Source organism: Astatotilapia calliptera, chromosome 23 (genome assembly GCF_900246225.1).
Source record: "Astatotilapia calliptera chromosome 23, fAstCal1.2, whole genome shotgun sequence".
Taxonomy (NCBI): domain Eukaryota; kingdom Metazoa; phylum Chordata; class Actinopteri; order Cichliformes; family Cichlidae; genus Astatotilapia; species Astatotilapia calliptera.
Window position 1 is genome coordinate 30,804,211 of NC_039323.1, and position 26,870 is coordinate 30,831,080.

At 39.1% G+C, this 26,870-nt stretch overlaps 1 protein-coding gene across 2 annotated transcripts; it reads right to left on the minus strand.

Moving 5' to 3' along the window:
* Nucleotides 1-3,367: 3,367 nt before the first annotated feature.
* LOC113016220 (bile salt export pump-like) lies at nt 3,368-25,549 on the minus strand. 2 transcript variants are annotated; one of them, XM_026158891.1, is made up of 29 exons: nt 25,522-25,549; nt 22,086-22,174; nt 21,931-21,949; nt 21,263-21,292; nt 21,131-21,182; nt 20,732-21,036; nt 20,476-20,563; nt 18,546-18,679; nt 18,305-18,476; nt 17,955-18,079; nt 17,692-17,866; nt 17,341-17,454; nt 17,141-17,251; nt 16,929-17,054; nt 16,280-16,483; nt 16,024-16,194; nt 15,621-15,822; nt 15,417-15,486; nt 14,893-14,995; nt 14,530-14,697; nt 12,848-12,952; nt 12,394-12,555; nt 11,635-11,838; nt 10,789-11,030; nt 10,043-10,199; nt 9,721-9,918; nt 6,509-6,715; nt 4,114-4,260; nt 3,368-3,651 (listed from the first exon to the last, which is right to left on the minus strand). In XM_026158891.1, the coding sequence occupies exons 2-29, from the start codon at nt 22,162-22,164 to the stop codon at nt 3,451-3,453; spliced, it is 4,071 nt and encodes a 1,356-aa protein (XP_026014676.1). In that variant the 5' UTR covers nt 22,165-22,174; nt 25,522-25,549; the 3' UTR covers nt 3,368-3,450. The 2 variants fall into 2 exon arrangements, with proteins under 2 accessions (XP_026014676.1, XP_026014675.1); XM_026158890.1 differs by lacking the exon at nt 25,522-25,549 and adding an exon at nt 22,262-22,440.
* Between the last annotated feature and the right edge of the window lie 1,321 nt (nt 25,550-26,870).

Consider the following 26,870-nt stretch of genomic DNA (forward strand, 5'->3'; position numbering starts at 1 on the left):
ATCCGGCTGGGGTGAGAGATAGAAGATGGGACAAAAGACATGCTGTGGAAGAGAGCCAGAGATTAATAACAAGTATGACCCCCACCCCTACCTGATCTTCATCAGTACCAGCTTCCTCCTTTTGCCAGTGCTTTAGCTTTGTTTATCAAGTATCATAGGCTGTGTTGGAGTTGCAGTCAATACTGTTTTTGGTCCTGGTTGCTATTAGTTTTGTTTTTCTGGATTACGTTAGGGGAGATGCCGGAATTATGTGGCTGGGTCATGGTTTTCTTCATATTTTGTTTGTTTTAGCTGGGGCTCCCATCTCTTTTTGTTTCTGTCTGTCCTTTTGTGAGTTACTACATTCCCTTTATTGAAAGCTTGATGAATGGCAGCAGCGTTGTGTCATCCCATATTTTGAGCACCTTTGAGCCACAGATTCAGGGACCGTAGCAGCATGTGTAAAAATCACTGCACATTTAAATATTAACATTTTCTTACATACATTAAGTGTATTATTAAGATGAGGAATTGTTATGTACATTTCAGATCAGAGCTGCTTCAATTGCTTATTCTTAATTCTTGCTTTTCGGTGTGAATATTTACTAGGATCATACAAACCACACAGAGGACCTTGCTTATCACTCTCACACCCAACCGAGACACATCTCTCAGCCTCCCACGGCTGTTTTCATCAATCAGAATTGCACTGACATTACATGGCACAAAGTCAAACAGTGTCCTCTCTCTGGATGAATTGGCAGGAGAAGCTGCTAGATTAGATTGCATCTGAGGAATGCTAATTTTGCAGGAGTCTGGGTCTGGGGATGTCATGATTAAAGACTCAATTTCCCAGAGGTCAGTGTGGTGTGATCACATATTACCGCTAACTGATGGAGTGTCTCTCATGGTATGCCTGTCACAAGTGGCAGCATCAGCACCGGTGGAGGAGAGAGCAGGGTGTTTCTGTGGTGTTCAATATTCCTCTCACAGCTTGGAATTATATTCAGTCACAGATTTCTTAAGTAGCTGTGTTATTCTATCCATCTGCATATTTATTTATTTTTATTTATTTTGCCATAGTTTACCTAAAGTTCTAAAAGACGCTCTCTGCTTATCTCAGCATTGAAATACTGACTTTCAGCTTATCTTCTTATACCATGAAGCCCTGTCGTGCATTATCCCTACATGTGTCTCAGTGGAATGCATTTTAGAGCAGCAGGTTTTAATGCATTCATGCTGTGCATTGTTACTGAGTAATAGTGATGACACTAATGCAAACATATCGCATTCGGACAAATTACAGACAGCTAGAAACAGAAATTTCAATTTCAGTATTTTAGTGTATTAAATACAAATGCTCCAAGCATATCTTCCTACAGCACCGACTGGGCAGCATGTGACTTTATTAGTTTCAGCTGGGTGCTGAGTCTGAAACTCACTTTATATGTAATCCATCATACTGACCATTTTCCTGCCCTTGTTTCTTGTCAGTTATTTTGCAATTATTATTTTGTAATACAGCTGAAAGCAGAAGCTATTTGCTTTCATTTAGTGGTGCAGTTTATGAAGCTTATGCATTCATGGTAAAAAGAAAACAGAGTGTCATGCTTATTTAACAAAAACTAAGTACAGCCTTAATGCTTCACTAGGAATTAAGGGGGTAATTATTAATTTAATGCAATATTGAGTTTTTTTAAATGTTATTGTTATTGTCAATATTGCCAATTTGCAACACTCTTAAACAGATTCATATTTGAGTAAAGGACCACAGATATCTGACTGAAAAGAGCGTGTATTAAAGCAGACATACTGGCAGAATTTGATCTCATTCTCATGATAGGTTTTTGTAATTACTGTCCCATAAAACGTATTCCATAACTGCATTATTAAATATTTCACAAATATAAAACTCGTTAATGGGTTGAAAACAATGTGTTATCAATCTATTAAAGAAACAATTTCATTGAGGAGCACTACAACTGGAAATAAAACTGCATCTTATAAAACAATTATATGGGAGTCTAAATATGGATCTAAAGGCACCAGGTGATTAGCTTAACCTAGCAATGACAATTTTAGGTAAACCCCCCAAAACAACAAGAAGATAAATATAAAAATTAAATTGTAAGCTTTACAGAAGCTGGTAGTCTAATTCATCCTTGGAAAGAGCTTCTCTGGTAACACTATATTGCCTATAAAACTAAATCCTCTTCATTTTTTTACTCAAGTACAAAAGTATTACTGGATTAATATACCAAAATAGCATTTTTAATGTGCCCATTGGTGATGTAGCATATTTTTAGTTGCATTGGTCCTCTTAAATTGTTTGGGGGAATTTAAAACAAATAATCTGATGTTGTCTTTTGTTTGAAATTTTAATTTGCAAAATTACAAGTCAGTAATAAACATATAATAACTATGGTGAAACTTGAACAAGTAAAAGAAAAAAAATACAATTTCAAAATGATAACACAGAAGTAAACAAGTCTATGCTGTTATCAATGTGTTCAGTTGCTCAACATCACTGGTTGAATATAAAACCAGCTTACAAGCCATTTTCCATTAAAAACTGTATTGCAATGGTCAGCTGTGGACTTTTTTCAGTTTTTCTGATGTATAAAAAGAATATTTGGCTGCTAAGAGTGAAGGTGTAGGCAATGAGACAAAGCCAGTATCAACGAGATTAAAAAACAGAGTAAATAAAAGAAAGACACTGATTGGCTAGCTTAAAATACCACCATACAAGATGTGTGAATCACATACAGTATTTGCCTCCTTACTGATTTCTTAGTTTTCTGCATATTTGTCACTGTTAAATGTTTCAGATCATTAAAGAAATGTTATAATTAGACAAAGAAAAATCAAGTAAAGCAGTTTTTCAATGATGATTTAATTTAGGGGGAAAAAGGTTATCCAATCCTACCTGTCCCTGTGTGGAACTGCAATAACTGGCAATGTGTCTTTGGAGGCTTTACAAGCATGAACAGCCTGTTTAAGGTTAAAGTCTATTCTATTTATCTATTTGAATGTATTTAATAAGTCCTGTTGAATATCTTGTTTCAACAGACCTGGCCTGGGTGGGGTTCGTGATAATGAACTCAGTTGTACAAAAAAATGAGGTTAATCTCATTTAGGCCCAGTTGGGTTTGCATTGCCTTTTTTTTCTCTTTATAAATAAAATGATTTAAAAACTGAATTTTGTATTTACTCTGATTACACTGATTAGTCTGACCTTTGTCTAATAATAACATTTGTTTAAATTGGAAAAAAAAACCAAACTGTGACAAATAAGAAATCCGGGCAAATACTTTTTTACCTCTTAAAAGACTCCTTTCACAAAAATAAATACTGTAGAAGTAAACAGCTAAGTCAACCACTTCTTAGGTCTTTTCTACATACTTTATTATTTAAAGTATGGCATCAAGTCCTCACTTGACATTACAGCAGTAACAATGTTTCCCTGAGCGGTTAGCTGATCGGTGCTCCTGTTGTAACCAGCTTGTAATAGGCCCCCTTCAGGGCCATGAGCTGGTCGTGTGCTCCTTTCTCGATCACAATGCCTCTGGACATGACGGCAATGATGTCAGAGTTCTGGATGGTAGAGAGGCGATGGGCAATGACGATGCAGGTCCGTCCCTGTCTGGCTTTGTCCAGGGCTTCTTGCACAGTCTGTCACGGGACACATGAATTAGTGCTCACAAAGACACACACACATACATAGTCAGGAGCCATGATCAATTCTCTCACGTAGCAGACACACAAGCCTCACAATTATAGCAATTTCACAATCATGGGCTGATTACTATCATTAGAATGTTCCAGAGGCTCAGTACACTGCAGAGGCCTCTGCTCCTCAGCGTGGTTCAGCTATTGGAGCTGTAAAAGCTACAGCACAGACCAAACTGACTGTATTCATCTTAAAAAGGCTGTACTGGAGGGTTGGTATGAACTGTAAGCTGTTGGTGATAATAATAGGGATGATGAATGGTAGTGATGTTAATGATAATAATAATTAAGTGCCTGCTCTCTTTGCTCTGTGTGCCCGGAGAATATCAAGCAGCTGCACTACGCTGTGATGTTGAGTTTGTGGACTCAGCAAATGGAAGCTGTTCAGAGTTCAGCGAAGCATACCTTCTCGCTCTCGGTGTCCAGGGCGGAGGTAGCCTCGTCAAGGAGCAGGATCTTAGGGTCACGTATGATTGCCCTGGCGATGGCAATGCGCTGCTTCTGGCCACGAGATAACTGAGACCCCTGAGAGCCCACGTTGGTGTCGTATTTCTGAAGCACGGGGAGAGAACAAAATTTGTGTCTATAGGCAATTTTTCAATACAGTACTTAAAAAATAAGTAGACACTGAAAACGACATAAACAAACAATGAGAGTAAGCAGAAAACATCAGTAGTTAGTGATGCTTTTTTTTAAATTCTCCAAACATAGCTCAGCTGTTATGTCATGTACGTAACACTTGATTGCAAACTTCCATCTTCCATAAAAATGATTTTTGTGCAATCGCAGAAACAGCTACTGCTGATAACACAATATGAGCTCTTTCCAAGAGTTCTATTAGTGAAAGATCCCCGAACCCAGAGTGCTGTTAAAGCTGAGTGTATGTGGAACTCAGCCAGGAAGCCACATTTTCCATTTCAACAACTAACAAAAACACTGATGAGTAGTCAGGCTTTTGTAGCATTGTAGCCACCATTTCTACCTGTACCTGTTTCAATAGTGTGTCTTCATTAAAACTGGGATTTGTGAGGGTGTGTGGGCATTTAGCAAAGCAATTGTCATTGTTAACTTGAAGTTGTGTCAGTTACGTCCAGAAACGTAAAGGACATTGGCATCACATTGGAACATCCCAGACTTGACTATTAACAGCTTCCTGTTAAATTGAGAGTGGAACTTACAATACTTCTCCTCACATACAAAATCTTGAGTAATCAGGCTCCATAGTACCTTATTATCCTTACAGAGCACTTTCATTCCTTTCATGCCTCTCTACTGTGGGACCAGCTCCCAGTCTGGATTTGGAAGACAGGCACTACTTTTAAGATTAGGCTACTGTAGTTCGGGCTGGATCAGGTAACTCTGAACCATCCCTTAGTCATCGTGCAATGACCTTAGACTGCCGGGGGGCTTTCCTCATCTCTTTTCACTCTCTGTGTGTCTATACGCTACTTTATTAAATTATTGGCAATTATAGTTTGCTTTTTGCCCCGTATCTCTGTGCTCTCTTCTCTTTAACATCAACCTCAAGCAGTCATGGTGGATGGCCACATCGCCCTGAACCTGGTTCCGCTGGAGGGTTTTTCACTCCACTGTCTCCAAGTGCTTGCTCACAGGGAGTCATTTGATTTTTGGGATTCTTTCTAATATTATTTACCTTATAATATAAATGACACGACTATTGTTGTGAATTGGCACTATATAAATAAAGCTGAATTGAACTGTGATTTACATATTTGCTTAAGAAATGAAAGATTGTTGGTTCAGTTCAAGCTGGAAGGGCGTCTGTTATAAACATCCAAAATCAAAGTTGATGTTATCAAATGTGTTGACTATCTGTAACAAGGGAGCAGCTGCATGTTGGATTTTTAATACGAATTGTTTACTTTACTGTTGTTGGTAAACCCCACAAAATACCCAAAGAGTCCTTAATCGCCAGAAACAATGAAGTTAGGTGGCTGTGTTCATAATGTCTGGGGTTTTTTTTTCATGTTGCCTTATAATAAAACATCTCCCTCTGCTGGTCCTGCAGCTTAATGCAACTTACTGCAACTTTTGCATGCATGTCCATTTCACATGGTGTGCTGACGTGTCTATTACTCACTTTGCCTTGATACGGGTTGGATTCTGAGCTCATGAACAACTGTTTGTTTTCAGAGATAAGGTGGTCCACACAGGACAGTCACTACAAACATATGATTTATACCTGTCTCTGTTTGCCTTTCTATAAAAGTCAGCAATTAATGGTGAAGCTTCTTCGTCTAGTCTTGGAAGAATGGGGTATAAATGACACATTAATGGCTTACAGAATAAATTATTGAACCTAAGCCTTATAATGTGAAAACTAATGGATTTTACAAGGAACTTTGACATTTGGCATCTAAAGAGTAGGCAAAAGTTAGGGATGCATAATGGTAAAATTCAGGGCTGAGAAGGTATTTAAAACAATCATTTAGATAAGTAATAGCTGATGACTGACTGACTGTAATCAAACCCAAGCTGCCCATTGTTCATCTCTACTAAAAGCACAAGTGAATGTCCATATTAATGTGGACTAATCACATTTCAACATGCCTAATCAACATGTTAGAACAAGTATTATAATGAAGAAGAAAATAGGAGGACACTGCAACCTGTGCACTTGATCGTCACTCAGTGCATAGAGTCCTTTTTCCCTGTTGTTTACCTTTCCTGATTGACTACATGTTGCCAGCCTGTTTACTGCTCAAACAGTAAACTTTATTTAATTTTGTCTCTTTTTGAATCCCAGCCACAAGCATCATATACAAACTATTTATCGTACCTCAGGAAGGGCCATGACAAAGTCATGAAGCTGGGCCTTCTTTGCGGCAGAGATGACCTCATTCATGCTGATTTCTCGCAAGTTGTCGCCATACTTAATGTTCTCTGCGATGCTGCAGTCAAACAGGATGGGCTCCTGGGACACGATGCCAATCTTGGAACGCAGGAAAGACACGTTGACGCGAGTGGTGTCATGGCCATCAATCAGCTGCAGGAAGTAATTGATTTTTCCATTAGTACAAAGCAATGTAAGAATCAAAAGACTAGAAATACAATCCAGTTAATGAGCCATCAGACTACTATCTGGACTGTAATTTCTCTCATAACTATGCAGAGGTGATCGTGTCCTTTTTAAATCTCAGACAGAGAATCAGGACTATGTGTTTCCAAACCACTTCCAGCTCAATTAGGGCCATTTGAATCCTGGCATGAATATCTTCCTGGCATAAAATCAAAACGATCATCCTGGGTAGAGTGCTCCATTTTATAAAATACAGCACAGAGTCAGCAAGAATGTCTGACTGAAAGATGAAGTGACATGAAATACTTCCACCACCGTGCTCACTGAATGTCCAGCAATTATTCTTTGACTGAGACAAATTACACGTTTCACTTTCATAGTGACATCAAAGTATAAATGAGCCTCATGAGAAAAAAAGATGAAAGCAGAGACTATACACACAGTGTGACTCATTCATTCCAAAATGAGATATCTGACATTTCCAAAAAGGTCAGCAACTGCTGTGACAGTATAATATTGGCAGTTTTAAGTCAGAACTCTCCATTTTGTGCAGAGTCAGATTTTTTTTTTAAGGCTACAGTACACGTTTTTTTTAATCTTGTATTGAACATACAGTTATTTTCAAATGAAGAGCAGTACTTGTACGCATGAAAAACTGAATTTCAATTTCAATTCAATTCAATTGTTCCATTTTGTAGATTGTTGGTTACTTTAATTAGATAAAGTTACACTTTAAAACTTAAGTACATGGTTTTATATCAAATGAAAATTTAAAAAGTAACTTGTAACAGCACATATTTTTTAAGTTAAAGTAGCATAGAGTGGACTAGTGTCACTTTTTAAAGGATTGCTACTCTACAATGAAACTACATATGGTAATAATTCATCAAAAGAAAGAGTTGTGGTAAAATGCAAAGCAAAGCAACAAAAAGAAAAATGCTGCAAAAACACTGTAATACTGTAACCTTTACAACAGAAAGTCAAATGAAAATTCTATACTTTAGCATATGGTTTATTATACTTTAGTAAATAATTTTCTGCATCCTTAAAAAGACAGGAACTAATTCAGTTCATGAAAAAGAAGCAGGTAAAGCAGACTTTCACTAAAGGTAGCTAGCTTAGCAGATCTCAGTAGATGCAAATTTTAAGAGAATTTCTACCTTAGTGCTTTCTATCTACAGTGGGGCAAAAAAGTATTTAGTCAGCCACCGATTGTGCAAGTTCCCCCACTTAAAATGATGACATAGGTCAGTAATTTGCACCAGAGGTACACTTCAACTGTGAGAGACAGAATGTGAAAAAAAAATCCATGAATTCATATGGTAGGATTTGTAAAGAATTTATTTGTAAATTAGGGTGGAAAATAAGTATTTGGTCACCTCAAACAAGGAAAATCTCTGGCTCTCACAGACTCCAAACTCCGCCATGGCCAAGACCAAAGAGCTTTCGAAGGACACCAGGAAAAGTATTGTAGACCTGCACCAGACTGGGAAGAGTGAATCTACAATAGGCAAGCAGCTTGGTGTGAAAAAATCAACTGTGGGAGCAATCATCAGAAAATGGAAGACATACAAGACCACTGATAATCTCCCTCGATCTGGGGCTCCACGCAAGATCTCATCCCGTGGGGTCAAAATGATCATGAGAACGGTGAGCAAAGATCCCAGGACCACACGGGGGGACCTGGTGAATGACCTGCAGAGAGCTGGGACCAAAGTAACAAAGGTCACCATCAGTAACACACTACAACGGCAGGGAATCAAATCCCGCAGTGCCAGACGTGTTCCGCTGCTGAAGCCAGTGCATGTCCAGGCCCGTCTGAAGTTTGCCAGAGAGCACATGGATGATACAGCAGAGGATTGGGAGAATGTCATGTGGTCAGATGAAACCAAAGAAGAACTTTTTGGTATAAACTCAACTCGTCATGTTTGGAGGAAGAAGAATACTGAGTTGCATCCCAAGAACACCATACCTACTGTTAAGCATGGGGGTGGAAACATCATGCTATGGGGCTGTTTTTCTGCCAAGGGGACAGGACGACTGATCCATGTTAAGGACAGAATGAATGGGGCCATGTATCGTGAGATTTTGAGCCAAAACCTCCTTCCATCAGTGAGAACTTTGAAGATGAAACGAGGCTGGGTCTTCCAACATGACAATGATCCAAAACACAGCGCCCGGGCAACAAAGGAGTGGCTCCGTAAGAAGCATTTGAAAGTCCTGGAGTGGCCTAGCCAGTCTCCAGACCTCAACCCCATAGAAAATCTGTGGCGGGAGTTGAAAGTCCGTGTTGCTCGGCGACAGCCCCAAAACATCACTGCTCTCGAGAAGATCTGCATGGAGGAATGGGCCAAAATACCAGCTACTGTGTGTGCAAACCTGGTAAAGACCTATAGTAAACGTTTGACCTCTGTTATTGCCAACAAAGGTTATGTTACAAAGTATTGAGTTGTATTTTTGTTATTGACCAAATACTTGTTTTCCACCCTGATTTACCAATAAATTCTTTACAAATCCTACCATGTGGATTCATGGATTTTTTTTTCCACATTCTGTCTCTCACAGTTGAAGTGTACCTCTGGTGCAAATTACTGACCTCTGTCATCATTTTAGGTGGGGGAACTTGCACAATCGGTGGCTGACTAAATACTTTTTTGCCCCACTGTATCTTTCACTAGCATTTGTCTGCCGCAAACATTTACACTTCGATGAACGCATCAGAGAGCAACTTGGGGTTCAGTATCTTGCCCAGTCAAGCAGACTGGAGCAGCCAGGTATCAAACCACCATCCTTCCAATTAGTAGATGACCTACTCTACATGCTGAGCTACAGCCACCTCAATAATAAAATAAAAGCTCTAAGATACTATTGGTATCTCCATTTTTTACAATATGAGCCATTCATAACATACTCATTTGGTTTACATATTGAGCCTGTTGCGTATTAAGCCTGTTGTATTTTGTCTCTCTTACCACTTTGCCGTGGTTGGGATCATAAAACCTCTCCAGCAGCTGTACACTAGTGCTCTTCCCACAGCCACTGCTGCCCACAAAGGCCAGTGTCTGGCCAGGTTTCACTGAAACATTCAGCCCATTCAGGACTTGGATGTCTGGCCTAGAGGGGTAGGTGAACTTGCAGTCAATGAAGTCAATGTTCCCTTGGAAGTTATCCTGAAAACAAAGCAGAGTGAGGGTCAGAGAGGATAAAAACACATAAATAAAAAAGACATTCACCCACATTTCTTACACCTTCAAAGTGCATGGTACTTCACACATAACTTATGCACCACCTTACCCATTTTTCTCCCTTGTCATTGTAGACACTGATCTGAGGCACGCGGTCTAGTAGCTGGAAAAAACGTGCTGCTGAGATCTTGGCTTTGGCATAGTCAGGTGTGTAAGAGGAGGCTCTGCCGAGGGCTGTGCCACTGGTGACAATGGCTGAAATTACCCTGTAAGAGATAACAAAAGCACAAATAGACCCCAGCAACAATGAAAGCCCACTGTACTGCACCATGATTTGGGAACGTGGAAATACCACCTACACACATATGCACACGATACACATTGGTCAAGTGTGGTCAGACTTTTTCACTCATCGTGGGCAGTAACATTATGGTAACTTTGGACTTAAATTAACCCTTTGAATTGTTCTTCCTCCAAGATGCATTTTTCATGACTTTAACGAAACAATCTTTTTTGCTGTTTTTTTTAACAACTCAATTGTTGTTCACAATTATATACAAGTTTGAAATTATACATACAGGCTCAAATGTATACTTACACTCCCACTAATTGTAGGCTAAATGTACATTAGCAAGTTTCACTTTGACCAAATGCTTTTGGGAGCCATCAACAAGTTTATGCACAATTTACAAGAAGAAAAATCTACAAAGTTGTCTCGAGTATGTGTTTTGGGGGACCTTTAAAAAAAGATGTCCTTATTACAAATAATTTTTAACCCTTTACTGAAGTTATCTTTTTAGGATGATGCAGACTAGTATTAGACATATACATCATATACATTGATTTGACTCTCACCTGAACACCAAACTGAAATGGAGCCCCTCCTTTTGCACCAAATAACCTCCAAACCTGTAGGAGCCTGAGTTTGTCAAGAAAATTATGCACTGGGAAAAACCATAGCAAGCTCCATATACATTCGCCTTCTTCAGGGCTGCTTGATATGGCGCGTCCAGCTGGGCCTCATACATCTCCACAAAGGTCTTCTCCTTCCCCAAGCCAGCGATGGTGCGAATGTTGTTCAGAGCTTCACCAGAAATCTGGGCATAAAGGACTAGAGTAAAGTCTAAAGCAAGCCTAGTTGTTGTGTGCTTTAATGTGCAAAGGAGAAAAGGATGTAGATAACGTAGCTGCTCTTTCTTATCTATGTCCTGTTTTTTGCAGCTACAGTTATCTAGTTTCCGCCCTTAGGTATTATTAAATTTACATCTAATCCACTTTACTTAAATGGGTTGGGCTTACTGCATTAGGATAATTCACATAGCATAAAGAAAGTTTGTAGTCCACTTTTTACTGTGAACTTTTCAGCCCACTGTATTCTCCTAAAATTTTATCAGTAGCATCCTGACTGCATTTTGAACATGGCTGGCCCCTACACCATTGGAGCCTGATAGTATTAACTGAATACTTCACTCCCCAAATTACAGGAACAAAAAAATTATTAAATTGAACCCTGGACCCCGATAAATGTTCAGCTGCAGGTTTTTGCAGGGATGAAACCTGCAGCCTAAAACTGTAGTTCAGGACTGTAATGATGCATTTTACTTGTCATTCTATATCTGAATAATGCACTTGTACTATTTTCAGACTGGAGGATGACGTAAACTGATATGAAATGCAAGTAAAATAGGAATCATATCTGACCTGTCCAGCCGCTTCCATGGCCTCCTTGTCCTGTTTGGCGAAACCTGTGAGCATTGAAGCCTGGAAGCCACTTGACAGAGCAATGAACGGCAGAAAGCAAAGGATCAGCAGTGTGAGCTTCCAGCTGAAGTAGAAGGAAATGATAAGTGCAACGCCAATGTTTGCCAGAGAGTTGACGATCATGCCGATCTGTGAGCCCGTAGCCTTGGAGGAAGAGAGCAATGATGTCACTTGACTCAGACTTCTGGTGATTGTCCACATGGACTGAACAAAATTTTAATACATATAAGATTCTATAAACAACAAACAAGCTATTACACAATTATTTCAGTTGTTTATTCTCAAACTTGCTAGAATTAAGAAACGTGCAATTTAGGCTAAAATTGTGATTTAAAAAGAAAAGACATAAACTACATAAATGATAGAAATTACATTCTAAGCTGAATATGACTTTTTAGAATTTATTGAAACGTGTAAAAAGAAACAGAAAGCTCAGCAGCTTAAGCAAGAGTTCCAGTGATACCAGTGATATCAAGGAATGGCTAGCTGATAGCCCAGGTTAGGCTAAACTAAAGCTAAAACTATAAATAATCTTATCAGAAACAATGTGTGACATCACAGCATATCCATTTTTTATACTGTGTTTAGTTTCAGCATCCAAGTAGCTGATTTAATTATAAGCATAACTTTATAGCCCAATATACATGAAGATGTACTTTATTTTTTTGTTTTGTTTTTTTCATTAAAGCTATAACTCACTCCTTGCACTTGTGAGGCATCAGTGGCCAGACGTGTGGTCAGAGCTCCTGGACTGTTCCTGTGATCATCAAACCATCCAACCTCTTGGCCCAGCATGGCTTGGAAGCCAAGCCGACGTAACCTGCGGGTCAGCAGTTCTCCAGACTTAGAGAAGGCGTAACCCTGGAGACACACGCACACCCAAAATATTAAATCCAAAACACTTCCACAGTGATTTCATACCGAATGTGATCTACTGAATGAGTAACCTAAAAAAAAAAAGGTTTCCCACTCATAAATTGAGTATAAAGCCTTTGCTTTGCAGGATGTAAGGAAATGTTTTCCTTCAGCAGAAGGCATTTATTTACCAAAATAAACAGGTCTCTTATGACCTTCCTTCAACCTTGACCACCAGCAGGTGTTAAGGCTGCAAAGAAGCACTAAAGAAATCAGTATTGCAAGTGAACTACTCTACCTGCAGCAACTGGGTGAAGAAAGAGACAATGCCAACCACAACAAAGAACAGGCAGATGCTGTTGATCTCCTTCCTCTGAGCCACAGGATCTTGTACTGAGAAAGTCTAAAACACATATAGGCATTTAAAAAGTGCTTTCAAATAAATGAAGAATTTCATTGACTTATTTGATTTTATTTTATTTCAGCTCACAGTGTCACTGTACTTAAAAGAATCTGATGATGGTTTAACAGGACCTCAAGGGTGGGATAGCACGAAACATTTACACTGGAAAATATTTAGTGGGTATTAAAATTCATTTTAATAAGTCAGCAAACTAACGGCAAACCAAACTGACAGGGCTAGAGTTTTTAAAACTGTCATGTGATTAAACTCAGAGTCATAGAATAAAGGGCTGTTTGAATATTGGGGTTTGAGTGATTAGTAAGACTAGGAAAATGCTATATAAAAGCCATTCCATTATACTAGCCAGCTAACATATCATTTACACAGATAATGTATTGGTCACTGCTGCTAATTAGAAGGAAATTTGCAAAATGAATATCACAGTTCACTGTCAAACTAAACCAGTCGTTTGTCAAAGTCTTCTGATTTGAAGTAAGAGCTTGAGTCTCATGTACAGTTTTACATGACTTTATAGCCATATTTCATGTGCATATGTCAGTGTCATAAAAAAGATAAGAGACACACAAATCTAAAAGTGCTTAACACACTAACTCACACATGTCCAGCTGTCATTTACAGCTGGACATGTGTGGATATGTGTGAGTTAGTGTAAACTCTGGGCTGTAATTGGTCCAGCCCAGAGTCGATCATGACCAACTGGCCAATCCACCACCGTTCATTTATACCGTTAAAAAAGGACAAGAAATAAAACCCCATCGGCCCATAAAAACGAAAAATCACGAGCAGCACCAGGCAAATGCCCGGTATGCCCAATGGCCGGTCTAGCCCTGCCCCGAATAAACAGTGGTTTCCTGGGGACTTCTGGGTATTTTACAGGAAAAGAGAAACACATTATATAGGAAGGAATTTTAACTATATTATAGGATTTTTAAAAAAAAGGGCAACTGAATAATTAAAAAAAATTATCATTCACATCAACATAATGAATATTAAATAACAATTTTTAAAAATCGTTATTTAACAATTAAAATTTTAAAAAAATGTTGTTTATTCTATTGTACCTAACGTTAATTATTTGTGTGTAAATATAATTACATTGGTTTTTTTTTTAATGCACTGAAGTCTATGCACTTAGTTGTTTCGTGCATGGGAGCATACATTCCTTTCCAGCAGCACTAGTGCACCTCCAAACCATAAGAGATGAAGAACACAGTTTGGCAATAATAGATTTAACTGAATTACATCTAACTGCTAGCTTGGTGATTGTGCAACCATTTTGCCACTTCTGTTCTGTTCTTCCTGTGGAAAATGTCAGTACTAGAAATTCACAATATTGTTGAGTGAATTATATGAGGTTGACATAAATGCTTTCCTGACATAAACTGTATGCTGAACAATATGAAGGGAACACTGCATTTTCAGCTTCTGGTGCGACTATATGTTGACTGCTGCTTTTGCCCCTCGTTTGATTTGTACATCTGGTTTGGTCCAAAACTTAATGCCTACATTCTACAAGCTTTTAGATTCAGATTCAAAACATGAGACTTGAACCTCACCGCCAGGATTTGACTGAACAGCAGAGAGTAGACGGGGTTGACCCCTCCATTTATTGCAGCCCCAATGGATCCAAAAAGCATATATGGCCACTCAGGTGTGTTGTACTTTAGGATCCTGGCAGCTGAAGCAGGTTCCACAAGTTCATCGTCCTCTTCTAGGAATGCATTCTGAGCATAAATATATAAAGTTATATTACGCAGGAGCATTATAATAATATAATGTTTAAGCATGGATTAAAAAAAACTACAAATACAAACAAGTAGTTTTATACTCCACTGGTTTGTAACTTTTGTTGGCTGTTTGTTGGCAAACGTTTCATACATAAAAGAAACACAAACCCACTCACACCCACACATACACACCTTGTCGTTATCTGGTCGAGATATAGAAATGTCTCCAGTTGGAACGGAGGCTTCTGGGATCAGGTTTGACAACTGGGACCTGGACCGCCTGCGGATGGAGGCTCTGCAAAGAATTAATCAGTTAATTACAGAAAAAAAAGAGTAATGCACATTATAGGTTACTGAATATTGTAGGTACTCGAGTTTGTGAGTGGTGCTGCTATTGTGGCACTGATTACTGGATGCTTGTATTGGGGTGACAGAGTACCTCTAGCCTCCTCTACTGTCGTACCTGTTGTATAGTGGCTCTGGATGATAGTGTCAGCTAAATGTTCCAAATGTCAGATTAAATGCAAAAGGGTGATTAAGAAAATTAAGGTGCCAGTTTATGCACTGACAAAAGTCAATTTCAGCTACAAAATTACTACTATAATAATCCTATTTAGATGCACAGTCAGGCCCAAGAAAATGGATAAAAACTCAACCAAGAAAATGAGCAAATGTGATGAAGAGAAGGAGTGATTGGGCACGAGTTTGTGTAATACCTCAAACTGTCACGGTAACTGCCTGCTCTAGATAGCTTTAGTCTCTCGGGCTCGTCTTCATGGTCGGCCACTAAGAAATAAGAAAATCAATAGAAGGAGATGGTCACATTCACTAGATTCTTGTAATATCTACATGCATAAGTCTTTCAAAACATTTAGATTGAAGCAGAGTGGATTTCGTCATTCCCAAAGGGCTGGACCTACTTTGCCGAGCCTTTTCATTCAGAGCCTTGTCTCCTTGGCTCTGCAGGGTGACAAGAGTGAAGTAGACACCCTTCCTCTCCAGAAGTTCATTGTGTTTTCCCCTCTCTACGGCCTGGCCGTGCTCAAAGCCCACAATCACATCAGCGTTCTTTATGGTGGACAGACGATGAGCAATAGAGATAGTTGTGCGGCCCATTCGTACCTGTGAGGAAGTTTAAAATACTTAAATACTTACTTATATTTGATCATTTCTTCTTCATTCCAAAACAGAGGCTGAAAATTTTAGTTTTGTCAGTATTTGGCCCTTGTAGTGACGGTGGCAGCCATTTTTTTAAGAAGTCTTACAAATTTTGAACCTTTCGTCATTAAATATCTAATTTAGTCGTAGATGAGCCAGACATACTTTATCCAAAGCTGCTTGAACTACAGCTTCACTCTCGTTATCAAGAGCTGAGGTAGCCATGTCCAGCAGCAGGATACGAGGGTTCCTGACCAGCGCTCGTGCTATAGCAATCCTCTGTTTCTGCCCGCCGCTCATCTGGCCTCCACCCTCCCCGACCAAGGTGTCAAATTTCTATCAAGAAAGGAAAAAAGTTGTCAGCCAGTGCTTAAACGTTGTGATCACCTATAAAGCTTAAAAGCCTATTGCTCATCTGCACCTGTGGCAGGTCCATGATGAAGTTGTACGCGTTGGCCTCCTTTGCAGCAGTGATGATGTCCTTGTCAGAGACACCAGGGCGACCGTAGCGTATGTTCTCTGCAATGGTCGTGGCAAACAGCACAGGCTCCTGCTCCACTATACCGATCAGAGAACGCAGCCACTGGATGTTCAGCCCTCTGATGTCATGACCATCCAGGGTCACCTGAGATGGAGGCCACAGAGAGCAGGTGCTTGTGCTAAAATTGATGGATGATGCTATTACAGCACTTTGCTGCTATAATGCATTTCCTTGTTTCTTTCTGTCTTTGCAACAATCCTAGTTTCAAATCATAGGGTTGTTAGTCTTATGGATGCCCTTCATCGGGCAATAACAGGCTATTTTCTACTCAAGAAGCTTAAAGAAATAAGACAGTGTGGGGTGTATGGGCCTGTAATTCCAGTAAAAGTGAAAAATGAGGCTGTTAGGATCCATTTGCTGAATAATGAAACGGATTATCGTGTACTTCCATCAGCTTTAGGGGATGGTTATTTTAAAAATAGCTAGAATAAAGCTTCAAAGGATGGAGGTGTGTATCCAGGTAATCATCACACTCTGATGAAAGAGTCTGATGAATGATGAACGTGACCATTTGGAGCTTCACACCTACCATCCCCTCTTTAGGGTCATAAAAACGCTGGATGAGTTGAATGGCGGTGCTCTTCCCAGCTCCGCTTGACCCCACAAAGGCTGTGGTCTCCCCCGACTTCACTACAACATTGAGCTGGTCCAGGATCTTAGCAAAGACAGGACACTTTGTGACAAGATCCTGAAACCAGAACCATCTCAACTATGCATATGTGTGTAGATGTCTGTAAGTACCTTTACTTCAGGTCTGGATGGGTAGTGGAAGGTGACATTGTGAAATTCAATGTCCCCTTTGACCCTGTCGAGCTTATATCCAGCTTCAGATAAGCAGTCAATCTCTGGCTCCTGGTATCATTTTAAAAGGTGCAATGTTAAAAAAAGGTCAATGGTTTTCTGTGGAAAGGCTTAAAAGATATCAAGTCAAGTCTTCTCACTCTGTCTATAGTCTCAAAGATTATAGTCGCAGCTCCACGACCTGACGCAAAAGCCTCCAGACACGGAGAGGCTTGCCCCAAATTCATGGCTGCTATCAGAACCCCAAAGAACACCTAAAATAACATATAAAAGTCAGTATATTATACTCTTCAGTGTAACAAATCTGGATTTTATCAAGAGCGATGAAAGGTTATTTTAAAGTGCCACTTTGTTGTTTTATCTTGCACTAATAAACATGTATAAAGCAAAATAAATAGGGCAGAAAAGTCAAAAAGTTACAAATTTAGATAAGCAGGATTTACCCGTTATTATAGGCTGCAATTCATATTTTGGCATAATATATGTGATACCTGCAGCAGTGTTCCTGGTGTGTATTCTTTAGTGTCCACAACCAGTGAGGAGCCATACCAGAAGGCCAGACCATAACAAAGGAAGATAACCAGCCACATAAAGCCAGTGAAAAACCCCACAATCAAACCCTTTCTAATGCCCCAGCGCTGAGCGGAGACCAGGTTCCTGTCGTACCTTTAGAAGAAAAGAAGAGTTCATTTGAGCTACCCTTAGAAGTACAAAGAAAATAGTAAACATGCTGTACCTTTCTTGTATACCTCACCTTTGCACTTCCTTTTTCTCTCCTCCAAAAGCAGCCACAGTTCTGATAGAGGACAGGACCTCATCAGCTACAGACCCAGCTTTAGCATAGGCCTGCAGCTCCATCCCGGTTAGCTTAGACACAAACTAGTTACAACAAAGTGATGCCAAGTTAATGGAGAGGAGAAGTGAAGCTGAAATGTAAAGTTAAATCAAGTCTTGACAAGTCAAGAGAGGTTTGTTCAACAAAACAGGAGAAATGAATTTGACGATTTACCCCCTGAGGTCAAAGTAATCAACCCCAACAAGAATAGTCAAAAAGCTGTTTTGTCATAAAATCAAGCTGGAATCTTAATATCAAACAAGTCTCACCAGAGCCATAAGACCTGCTCCGACACCAATCAGCGGACTTGCTGCGATTATGACAAGTGTTAACTTCCATCCTTTGACAAAGCCAACGCAAAAACCACACACAAAGGTGGTGAAACGCTGCACAAATATGGAAACTTGATCCGCAATGGCATCATTGATCTTGTTTATGTCACTAGAATAGAGATATAACAATTGTAATACAGATAAACCATAGTAGTCCATATCATCACGTTCTACTCACTCTGACATGCGAGTGTTGAGCTCCCCGACAGAGGTGCAGTCGAACCAGCCGATCTCCATCCTCATCACTTTGCTGAAGTACAATTTCCTGATGAGCTGAATCTGCTTGGCAGCAGCAGTCACCCACAGGGAGATCTGTCAGTTGTTGAAGAGAGGTTATGTTCACTTTTGTTAATTAGCAAATATAAAAGCAAGCAGGGCAGCAGGGTGTCATCAGGACCTGCACTCTTCCTCCTGACCTTGTTTTTGATTTATAAAAAGACAAATTACACCTGTGGAACAGCTAAAGGGGCACTTAACACATGAAAGGGCACTCATTGCTTAAGAGGTAGGTTAACACTAAGCATTTGAAGATATATGCACATTCCACATAGTCTTCTGATGCTCAGGAAGAGCATTGCTGAGAAAATAATCCAGATGGTTATTTTGCAATGTTGTGCAAAATTTCTTTTTATTTTTTACTAGCCAACAGAGTCATGTGATATTTCCTGAGCAGAAACCAAGGGCATATTTGGGATTTAAAAAGGACTGGAATATTTACATTTGCTCTCATTTGGTTGGTGTGTCAGAAGTGTTACCCTGTCAGCAGTGACATTTATGAAAAAATAAATAAATAAAGTAAGGAAATAAAGAAGGCATTAGTAGAACAGTGACTAATGATTTTCAAGCCATCTTATTTCTTAATTGCTGGAGGAAATCAAAGATGACCTGGAATCTTTTACTAGAAGAAGCTGCTCAAGTCCTGCACCAGACCTATTTGAAATCCTTCACTTTTTATCCTGTGCAGCTTTTCAAAAGGTAGAATGAGGCTTTTAGTAAACTCTCAATTTACCCAGGGTTTTTAGGTTCTATCATCACTTACAGCGATCTTCAGATTCAGTTTAGCCTGATCATGATAAATAACCTAGAAACCATAGACTGTTGCTCAAATTTCAGTGCTACGTAGCCTCCCAATACAACTTCTCTTTAGGTCATGCCATTTTTTATTTACTTTTCTTCCACGAATTCACATTTCCCTAGTATTGTTCCAAATGTCCTTTTGGCAGTGAGGTTAGACATCCCTCCACTAACACCTACACTTCTAAAACAGAAAATGCCACAAGTCCAGGTTGTTACTTGCGGTTAACTGGACATAAAATAGCAGTAATAGAATAGCCTCTTACTGTCATTGTACATGTACAATGAAAAAGCATAAGAATAAAGAAACAGCAGCACAGAGCAAGGAGAGATAGTGGAAAGCCACGTTAATAGATTAGACCTAGGCTCATCAGGTTTTCCTGATTGTGACTCTAGGGCAGGGGTGTCCAACTCCTGGCCTCAAGGGCTCTTGTCCTGCAGGTTTTGGATGTGTCCAGCACAGCTGATTTAAATGGCTAAATGACCTCCTCAACATGTCTTGAAGTTCTCCAGAGGCCTGGTAATGAATTAATCATTTGATTCAAGTGTGTTGACCCAGAGTGATATCTAAAACCTGCAGGACACCGGCCCTGGAGGCCTGGATTTCCCCCCCCCCCCCCCCCCCCCCCCTGCTTTGGAAGATTGCATTGTTCGCTTTCAACTTACATCTTCACTTCTTTGTGGTTAGAATTATCACAACCTGTGCTGCAAATTACAATCAATCATTACCTGTGTGTTGTGGTAAAAAAACTAAACAAAAAAAAAAACTGGAAATGAAAAGAACAATACAAATAAATAACTACTGTGGCATTTATTAAAAAAAAGTGTTTTACTCTTTTTCAGCTTTTTGTAAAATAGTAAAATACAGGGATCATAATTTAGCATTAAAAATATCAATTTCATTAAAAGAAAAATTTTTCGAGCTGATGATGGATGAGCTGATCTGAGTCACAGTGCAGTTGATGGGTGTTTTTAATGAGTAAAGGATGACTTATAACACAAGTTTGTTTATATTAAAATATTCCGTGACTAACCTGAAGGTATCCTAGCAAAAACACAGCTGCTCCAATCCCAGCGTAATAGAAGGCAAACATCATCATTTCATATTCAATGTCAAGAAGCCTGTAAGTTAAGTCACACATATTATTCAAAAGTCACAGTTCCGCTTTGCCACGTGCAAAGACATACTATAGGACTATAAAACACATAGAGATTACAATACAGAAGCCACAGCTTAAACTATATTTCGTTTTGACAAATGAAATATTGTATTTCTCACAACCCACTTACCCACATGTTCTGTTCTCCAGTGGTACGAACATCTCGAGAGTTGAATTGAGAAGGCCGATATCTGACTGGTTTATGGGCGCTGACAGGTTGTACGCTGCAGTGTAGTTCTTTTTCCACTGGATGGTGTTGTTCACGCACTCCTTGCGGTCGTCACTCAGTTCTTGTAGCTCAATGTCGTACTCGATGAAGGCATCAGTGAGCAGGCCGAACACCAGCAGCATGAGAGGCTGGGCTGAGCCATGCAGCAATGCGCACAAGCAACCCACCACCATCATCAGTATGTCTTTGCACGTGGCAAAGCGGAACTGGGCAGGTGCATCAACACAAAGCACACACTAGATTAGGTGGATCCAAATTGATAAAGGAGGGGACGTTGCAAACAGTGTAAGGCATTTTTACCAGCTCAAAGAAGCCGACTCTAATGGCTGGTTGCTCTTCATTTTTCTGAGCTCTATTTGACATAAAAGTCCAATGAGTTGATTATTTACTCAAATGTGACAAAGTATTCAGAGCCTGCTCCTTGCTACTTACTTTTCATCCTTCTTGGAATGTGTAATTGTTCTGCATGGAAAACAGGACAGTGAGTAATTAGACAAACAGATACTTGAGAAACACATTCATGCAGGGCATATGACGAATTCATGAGTCTAATGTATTTATCAAGAAATGAACAAGTCATATCTTTATACCTAATGGGTCATCAATTAATGATTGCTTATCAACTCTCTCTATATTTATTGTACAATCTACTGTACAATATAAAGCGCCTTGAGGCGACTGTTGTTGTGATTTGGTGCTGTATAAATAAAATTGAATTGAATTGAATATTTAAGCTTAACATTTAAAGTAAATTTGATATTAAATGATCTATTAAATATTCAGGAAGATCAAGACTTCATAAGAAGTGTCATTTAAGGAAAAATCAGATTAGATTATTATGTAAAACAGAGTACTTTTCTATCCTTTCAAACTTGTATTAACAAGGTTGCGATATACCAAACTATCAAGTGATTGAGTTGAATCTAAAGACAGTGATGTGTTGAGCAAAAAGAACAGAAACTACTGACACAGTCTTTTTAAAATGCATTAAATTATTAGTTGATCCAGAAAAAAATAATAAGACTGATAATGACATTTTACTTAGAAAATTCAGATATTCTAAAATTTCTCATGATCAATAAATAAAACATTAAACTTACATATATGAGCCAGTTGGTTCTGTAAGACAACAGATACATTATTTATATCTGTCATTGAAACTAATTTTTATAAAATGAAGTTTAACATAATTTTCATTGTTAATTATATCTCAGTTTTCTTAATAAGTTCTCTACATTAAAAAATAGCACGTTACCTTCATCTGAAACCTCATAGCTGTGGTTTTCCTGTCCTAGTTGTTTTATGCTTTGCAGTTTCACAGATCCTGTTGGCATGTTGAGTCATCTAGGAAAAGAAAAGGAAAACAAAATTGAAATCCCACTAGTACCAGAGTGCTTTTTTTGTTTGTTTTTTGCACAAAGAATATCTTACAAATCTGTTATCCTATTTATCCTTGATTGAGGTGTATCATAAATCCAAGTCAGATTAAATTGGCAGTCCAGTATCCTAACATGAAGCTGTTTAATCCCTGGTGATTGTCACAGCTTGCCACTTGCGAAGAAGTTGAAACACTGAATACCTTGGCAGCTCTTTGCGTGCTGTTATTGAACAGATTATGCATTTGTTGGAACAGGGGGTTGGATTGTTTTGTTAGAAGGTAAGTGACCTGAAACGGCCAGTGACCTGAAATGGTCAATGACCTTGCAAAAGCAAACCTTTTACTTGTAAAGGCCAACCACCGTTTATCCTAGTCTAATGTCAAGCTGAATATTAGAATCCATAGCTTTTTAAACTGTGTACAGCTGTAGTAGGTTATGGTTCTATCTCCATAAACTATCATAATCCTCTACCAATTATAATCATACTGTAATAAGTAGAAAATTATGGTAGGCCAATTTTAGCATTTTAATAAATGCAATACATATAAATACATATTAATGTGAGCCACCCCTCATTTCTTTATATGTTGCTTTCATGGAGCCAGACAATACTAAGAAAATGCTATGGGGCAGTTGTCGTATTTGAATATAAGAAACTTGTATATCCAACATGACTGTTGTGAGATTATTCTGTTATCATATGTTATCTTATATCTGTAGTTAAAGTAGTTGAATTATGTTAACTGCTGTAGGTCATATAATTTCCTTTAGTCTAGATTGTGTGCTGTGTATGTAGCTTAGTTTCCATTATATTTTTGGGTTAAAAGAATGTGACCATTTTTGGATTTGTTAGACAGGTGTGCATTACCCTGTACCCTTGATCTGCTGTGAATGTGTTACACTGTTTCTTGACATTTCATACTGCTGAATCATGAAGAGAATGTTGTGTGCAGAGGACCTTGTGCCGATAATAGAAGAGACAGACCACATTCCATACCCCCACCTTTACAGAGAGCAGAAAGACAGGGAGCCGAGGCCATAACTTAGGCGCCGTAACAGAGAAATAATGTGAATGTTTAGGCTTTTACGACTAGGTGGGGGGCCACTAAAGGCTATAAGAGCTTGAGTAACCCTCCGCCAGTTTGAGATTTGTTGTGACCCTCTTCATGCATGTCTCCCCATCATGATGGCTTATGCTCATAAGTGTTGAATTGTATGGAAATAAAAGAATTGTTGATTGAGCATTTATACACCGAGTATTGTCCTTCCTTCAGCCCAAAGATTAAAAGAATTGGGAGATTTTAACACTGTCAAAGGAAAATTGTGTATATATGATCAGCTACATGAAATGTGCTCTTTTATTTATCACTAAGCAAATGTCTACGTGACTTTTGACATGAAACTCTTGTATGATAAACAACTTACAGCTTCCTCTTACTGTAAGAACATGCAGATTTAGAAAAAGGGGAACCTCAGCTCTGAATTCTTAGAATAACTCTGTTGTATTTGTACACACACACACACACACACACACACACAGACACACAGAGAAGTATAAATAAAGCACGCACACAGTGATGAGACGCAGGTCTTGCGTCCATGACTGCCCTCGCGAGTTAAAGACAGCTGCAGTGTTTGTGTTTTCTAACTCAGGTGTCTCAAGCTGAAGAACTGCGGGGTGATTTTAAGAAATCCCCTGATAAAAGGTTAAATCATCACGCAACCTCGAATGTTGCTGTCATCTTTCTGCTCCTGTAAAAGGAAACACACATAGATTCATCTGCATCTTTGTCAGGTGGGGGTTAACTTCGCACAGTCGTGTTACATCAGTAAAGTCTCGTCAGCTTTTGTCAGCTTTTACCAGTCAGACAGTTTTTTTTTTCTCTTTCACTCATTTATTCATACATTCATTCTTTATTTCTTTGCTGATAGTGGAATCGATTGTCGCATTTTAATGTGGAGAAACTCACTTGTAACAATTTTCTCGACGACGTGTCGTACAGCGCTTTCTGTTCTAATCGTGCAGATCTGCTCAAACGACAGAGATTATCAAACAAAACTTTCAGTGCACTGTGAAAGTATCAAAATAAAAAGGCCTTGTTAAGTCATGACACAAGCTCCTCATCTCAGGAGGGTAAATCATACCATTAGCATGATTTATCATACCATCATACTAATTGGCAGGCTCAACTTCACAACAAAAGAAAAATCATCAGCTAGATTCACTCCAAACCAACCATCAGCTGCACAACACACAACACAAGCCTAATGTCTTATTAGCTATGAGTTTAATCCCCAGGTCTGTGCTCTTCACTCATTTAGGCCACAGATTTTATTCAGTTTTCCTTTTTCCCCATCATCACAAAACATGTGACATGTTGTCATGCACTTCACAAAAGAATTTTGTTCTGACGTATTCAGAGTTGTGTATCTAGGTACAGGATTCACTCGCACATCAAAACAGGAAACTCAGTGTTTTAGTCTCCACTCTAACAAACTCCAACACATCCCATTCACTTGTGCTAGAATTCAATCATAATCTAAGAACGATCAGCTAATTTGCATATCAGCTATTAACCCACTAAGATGACAGGACAACAGAAATGCATGTTGAAAATGTTATCACTAAAAGAGAATTTCCCTCATACAGTAAATTACTTGTGCTGCATCAATCAAGCAGGAAGCATCTCCCAATTTACTATATCACCGACTAAATTTATTGTCTGATCACTGGTTGGTCAAACCAGAATCTTTTTTCCCACAAAGTTAAACTGTTGTCCTGCAACCTAGAGAGTTAATTGTCAGCATTGGATAAATTCAGTTTTTGATAACAAGTGTCTGCTAAATTGACACTATTTTAACACTGATGAGAGATAACAAACTGATCTTCATTGCATGTGTGTTTGTGTTATTAGGCAGGTTTAATGCATATCTGTGGAGCTGCATCTCCAGCAGGGCGTGTTCTTAAAGCTGCCTTTCCTACACATTTCTCTGCTATTATTTGATCATTTCTTAAGTAATGTGCTATGAGTCCACTGGTCTTTGCATCACACTAAGTGACTTGGAAAAGATGATAAACAGACTCACATGCTTAAGATGTTGTCTAATCTTCATGAGCTCTCTTGTGTTTGTGTTAGTAGGGTTAATGCATGTTCTGCTTGTGTGTGTGATTTTGTATATGTTTCTATTTTCGCAGTGTTTCAGACCCCTTCTCAATTTTCCAATTTAAACAGTCAGTTTTCTTTTCCCCTGGTTTGCTAACCCAAATTTTGATTTCCCACATTAAATAACAAAATTCCTATGTGTTCTCACCACTCCTCTCACTCTGTTGTCCTCTCACTCTGTTGTCCTCTCCCACTTCAACAGTCCAAAAGCAGGCAGTTCTCCTTCAGCTTCGTCCTGTGTTCCACTGTCTCTTCTTGCCATTTTACTCCAAAGGTGGCAAATGTCAAACTCCAACAGTCTCCTCAGTTCTCCTCCTGTTTGTCCACACCGCTGCTGCTGCTTGCTGGGACTCTTTGCTCAGGACTTTGCTGCTGTCTCTTTATCTGCCATGTTATTGCTCTTTGGAGCTGCATTCCTTGTCTTCAGGGAGGAGTGAGAGCTGCTTGTGAGTTTGAGAGACACATGGTGCTGTAAATAAGTTAGCCAGGAACTTGACTTTCTTCCGACCGCTGCATGTGGAAAATTGATTCAGGTCTGCTTTTCACCTGAAAGTGACAAACTAAGACATGTTCATTATTATTATAACTGCTTAATCAACACATCTCTCTCTGTTTTTGAGCACAGTCCTTTCTTAAAAGCAGAAAATGAGATTGTAGTTGTTCTTGGCTGATCAACACAAAACCTTTTTCCTATGATTATTTTTCATCTACAATGTACATTTTGTCTCTTTCTCACTCTTTTTTTTCTCTTTACAATAGCTGGTGACCTGCAGAACCACCACTCTCACAATTGGAGGCAATTACTTTTACACAGCGCACAAAAACACTGTGACGTCAGACACATTCACACTCACTTTTTCATCTGCATAAATAAATCATATGGCTGGTGATATGTGCCATGGTGATCCATAGGTATGATCACAAGTTTATTTATTTTTCAACCCAACAAAACAAATAAACAAAAACATGATGCTGATGCTATGAACACTCTACACACATGAGTCAAGATGCAGGAAAACTGCTCAAGGAAATGCTGCACACTCCAGTTATCACAGTTATCATAGTTCTGTTTCCCTCTCTTTGAGGAGTTCTCAGCCAGCTCTCGATCTGATAATGTGTAGCTTGCTCATCAGCTCAGAAGAGACCACAACGCAACCTCACACAGTGGTTGCTTTGCCACACAGTGGCAAAGACTTGCACTTTCATATTCAATTCAGCTTCTCCATCATGTACTTTTAGATGTTTCATACAGGATTCAGCATATTAGTTGTTTTCACAGGTGTGCTCTACATCTCAACCATGGCTCATAATAAGACGACAGTCTTTCAAACCGGTCAAGTGCCTCTATGCACATCATTAGTTAAAATATTTACCTATATCACTTCACCTCATATGTCATTGTACTGAATTTGAGAAACCCTAAGCTTAATGCAGATTACTTTTAACAATTATCCACCTCAATTAAATCTATGGTCTGGCACACAGGCTGTTGTCGAA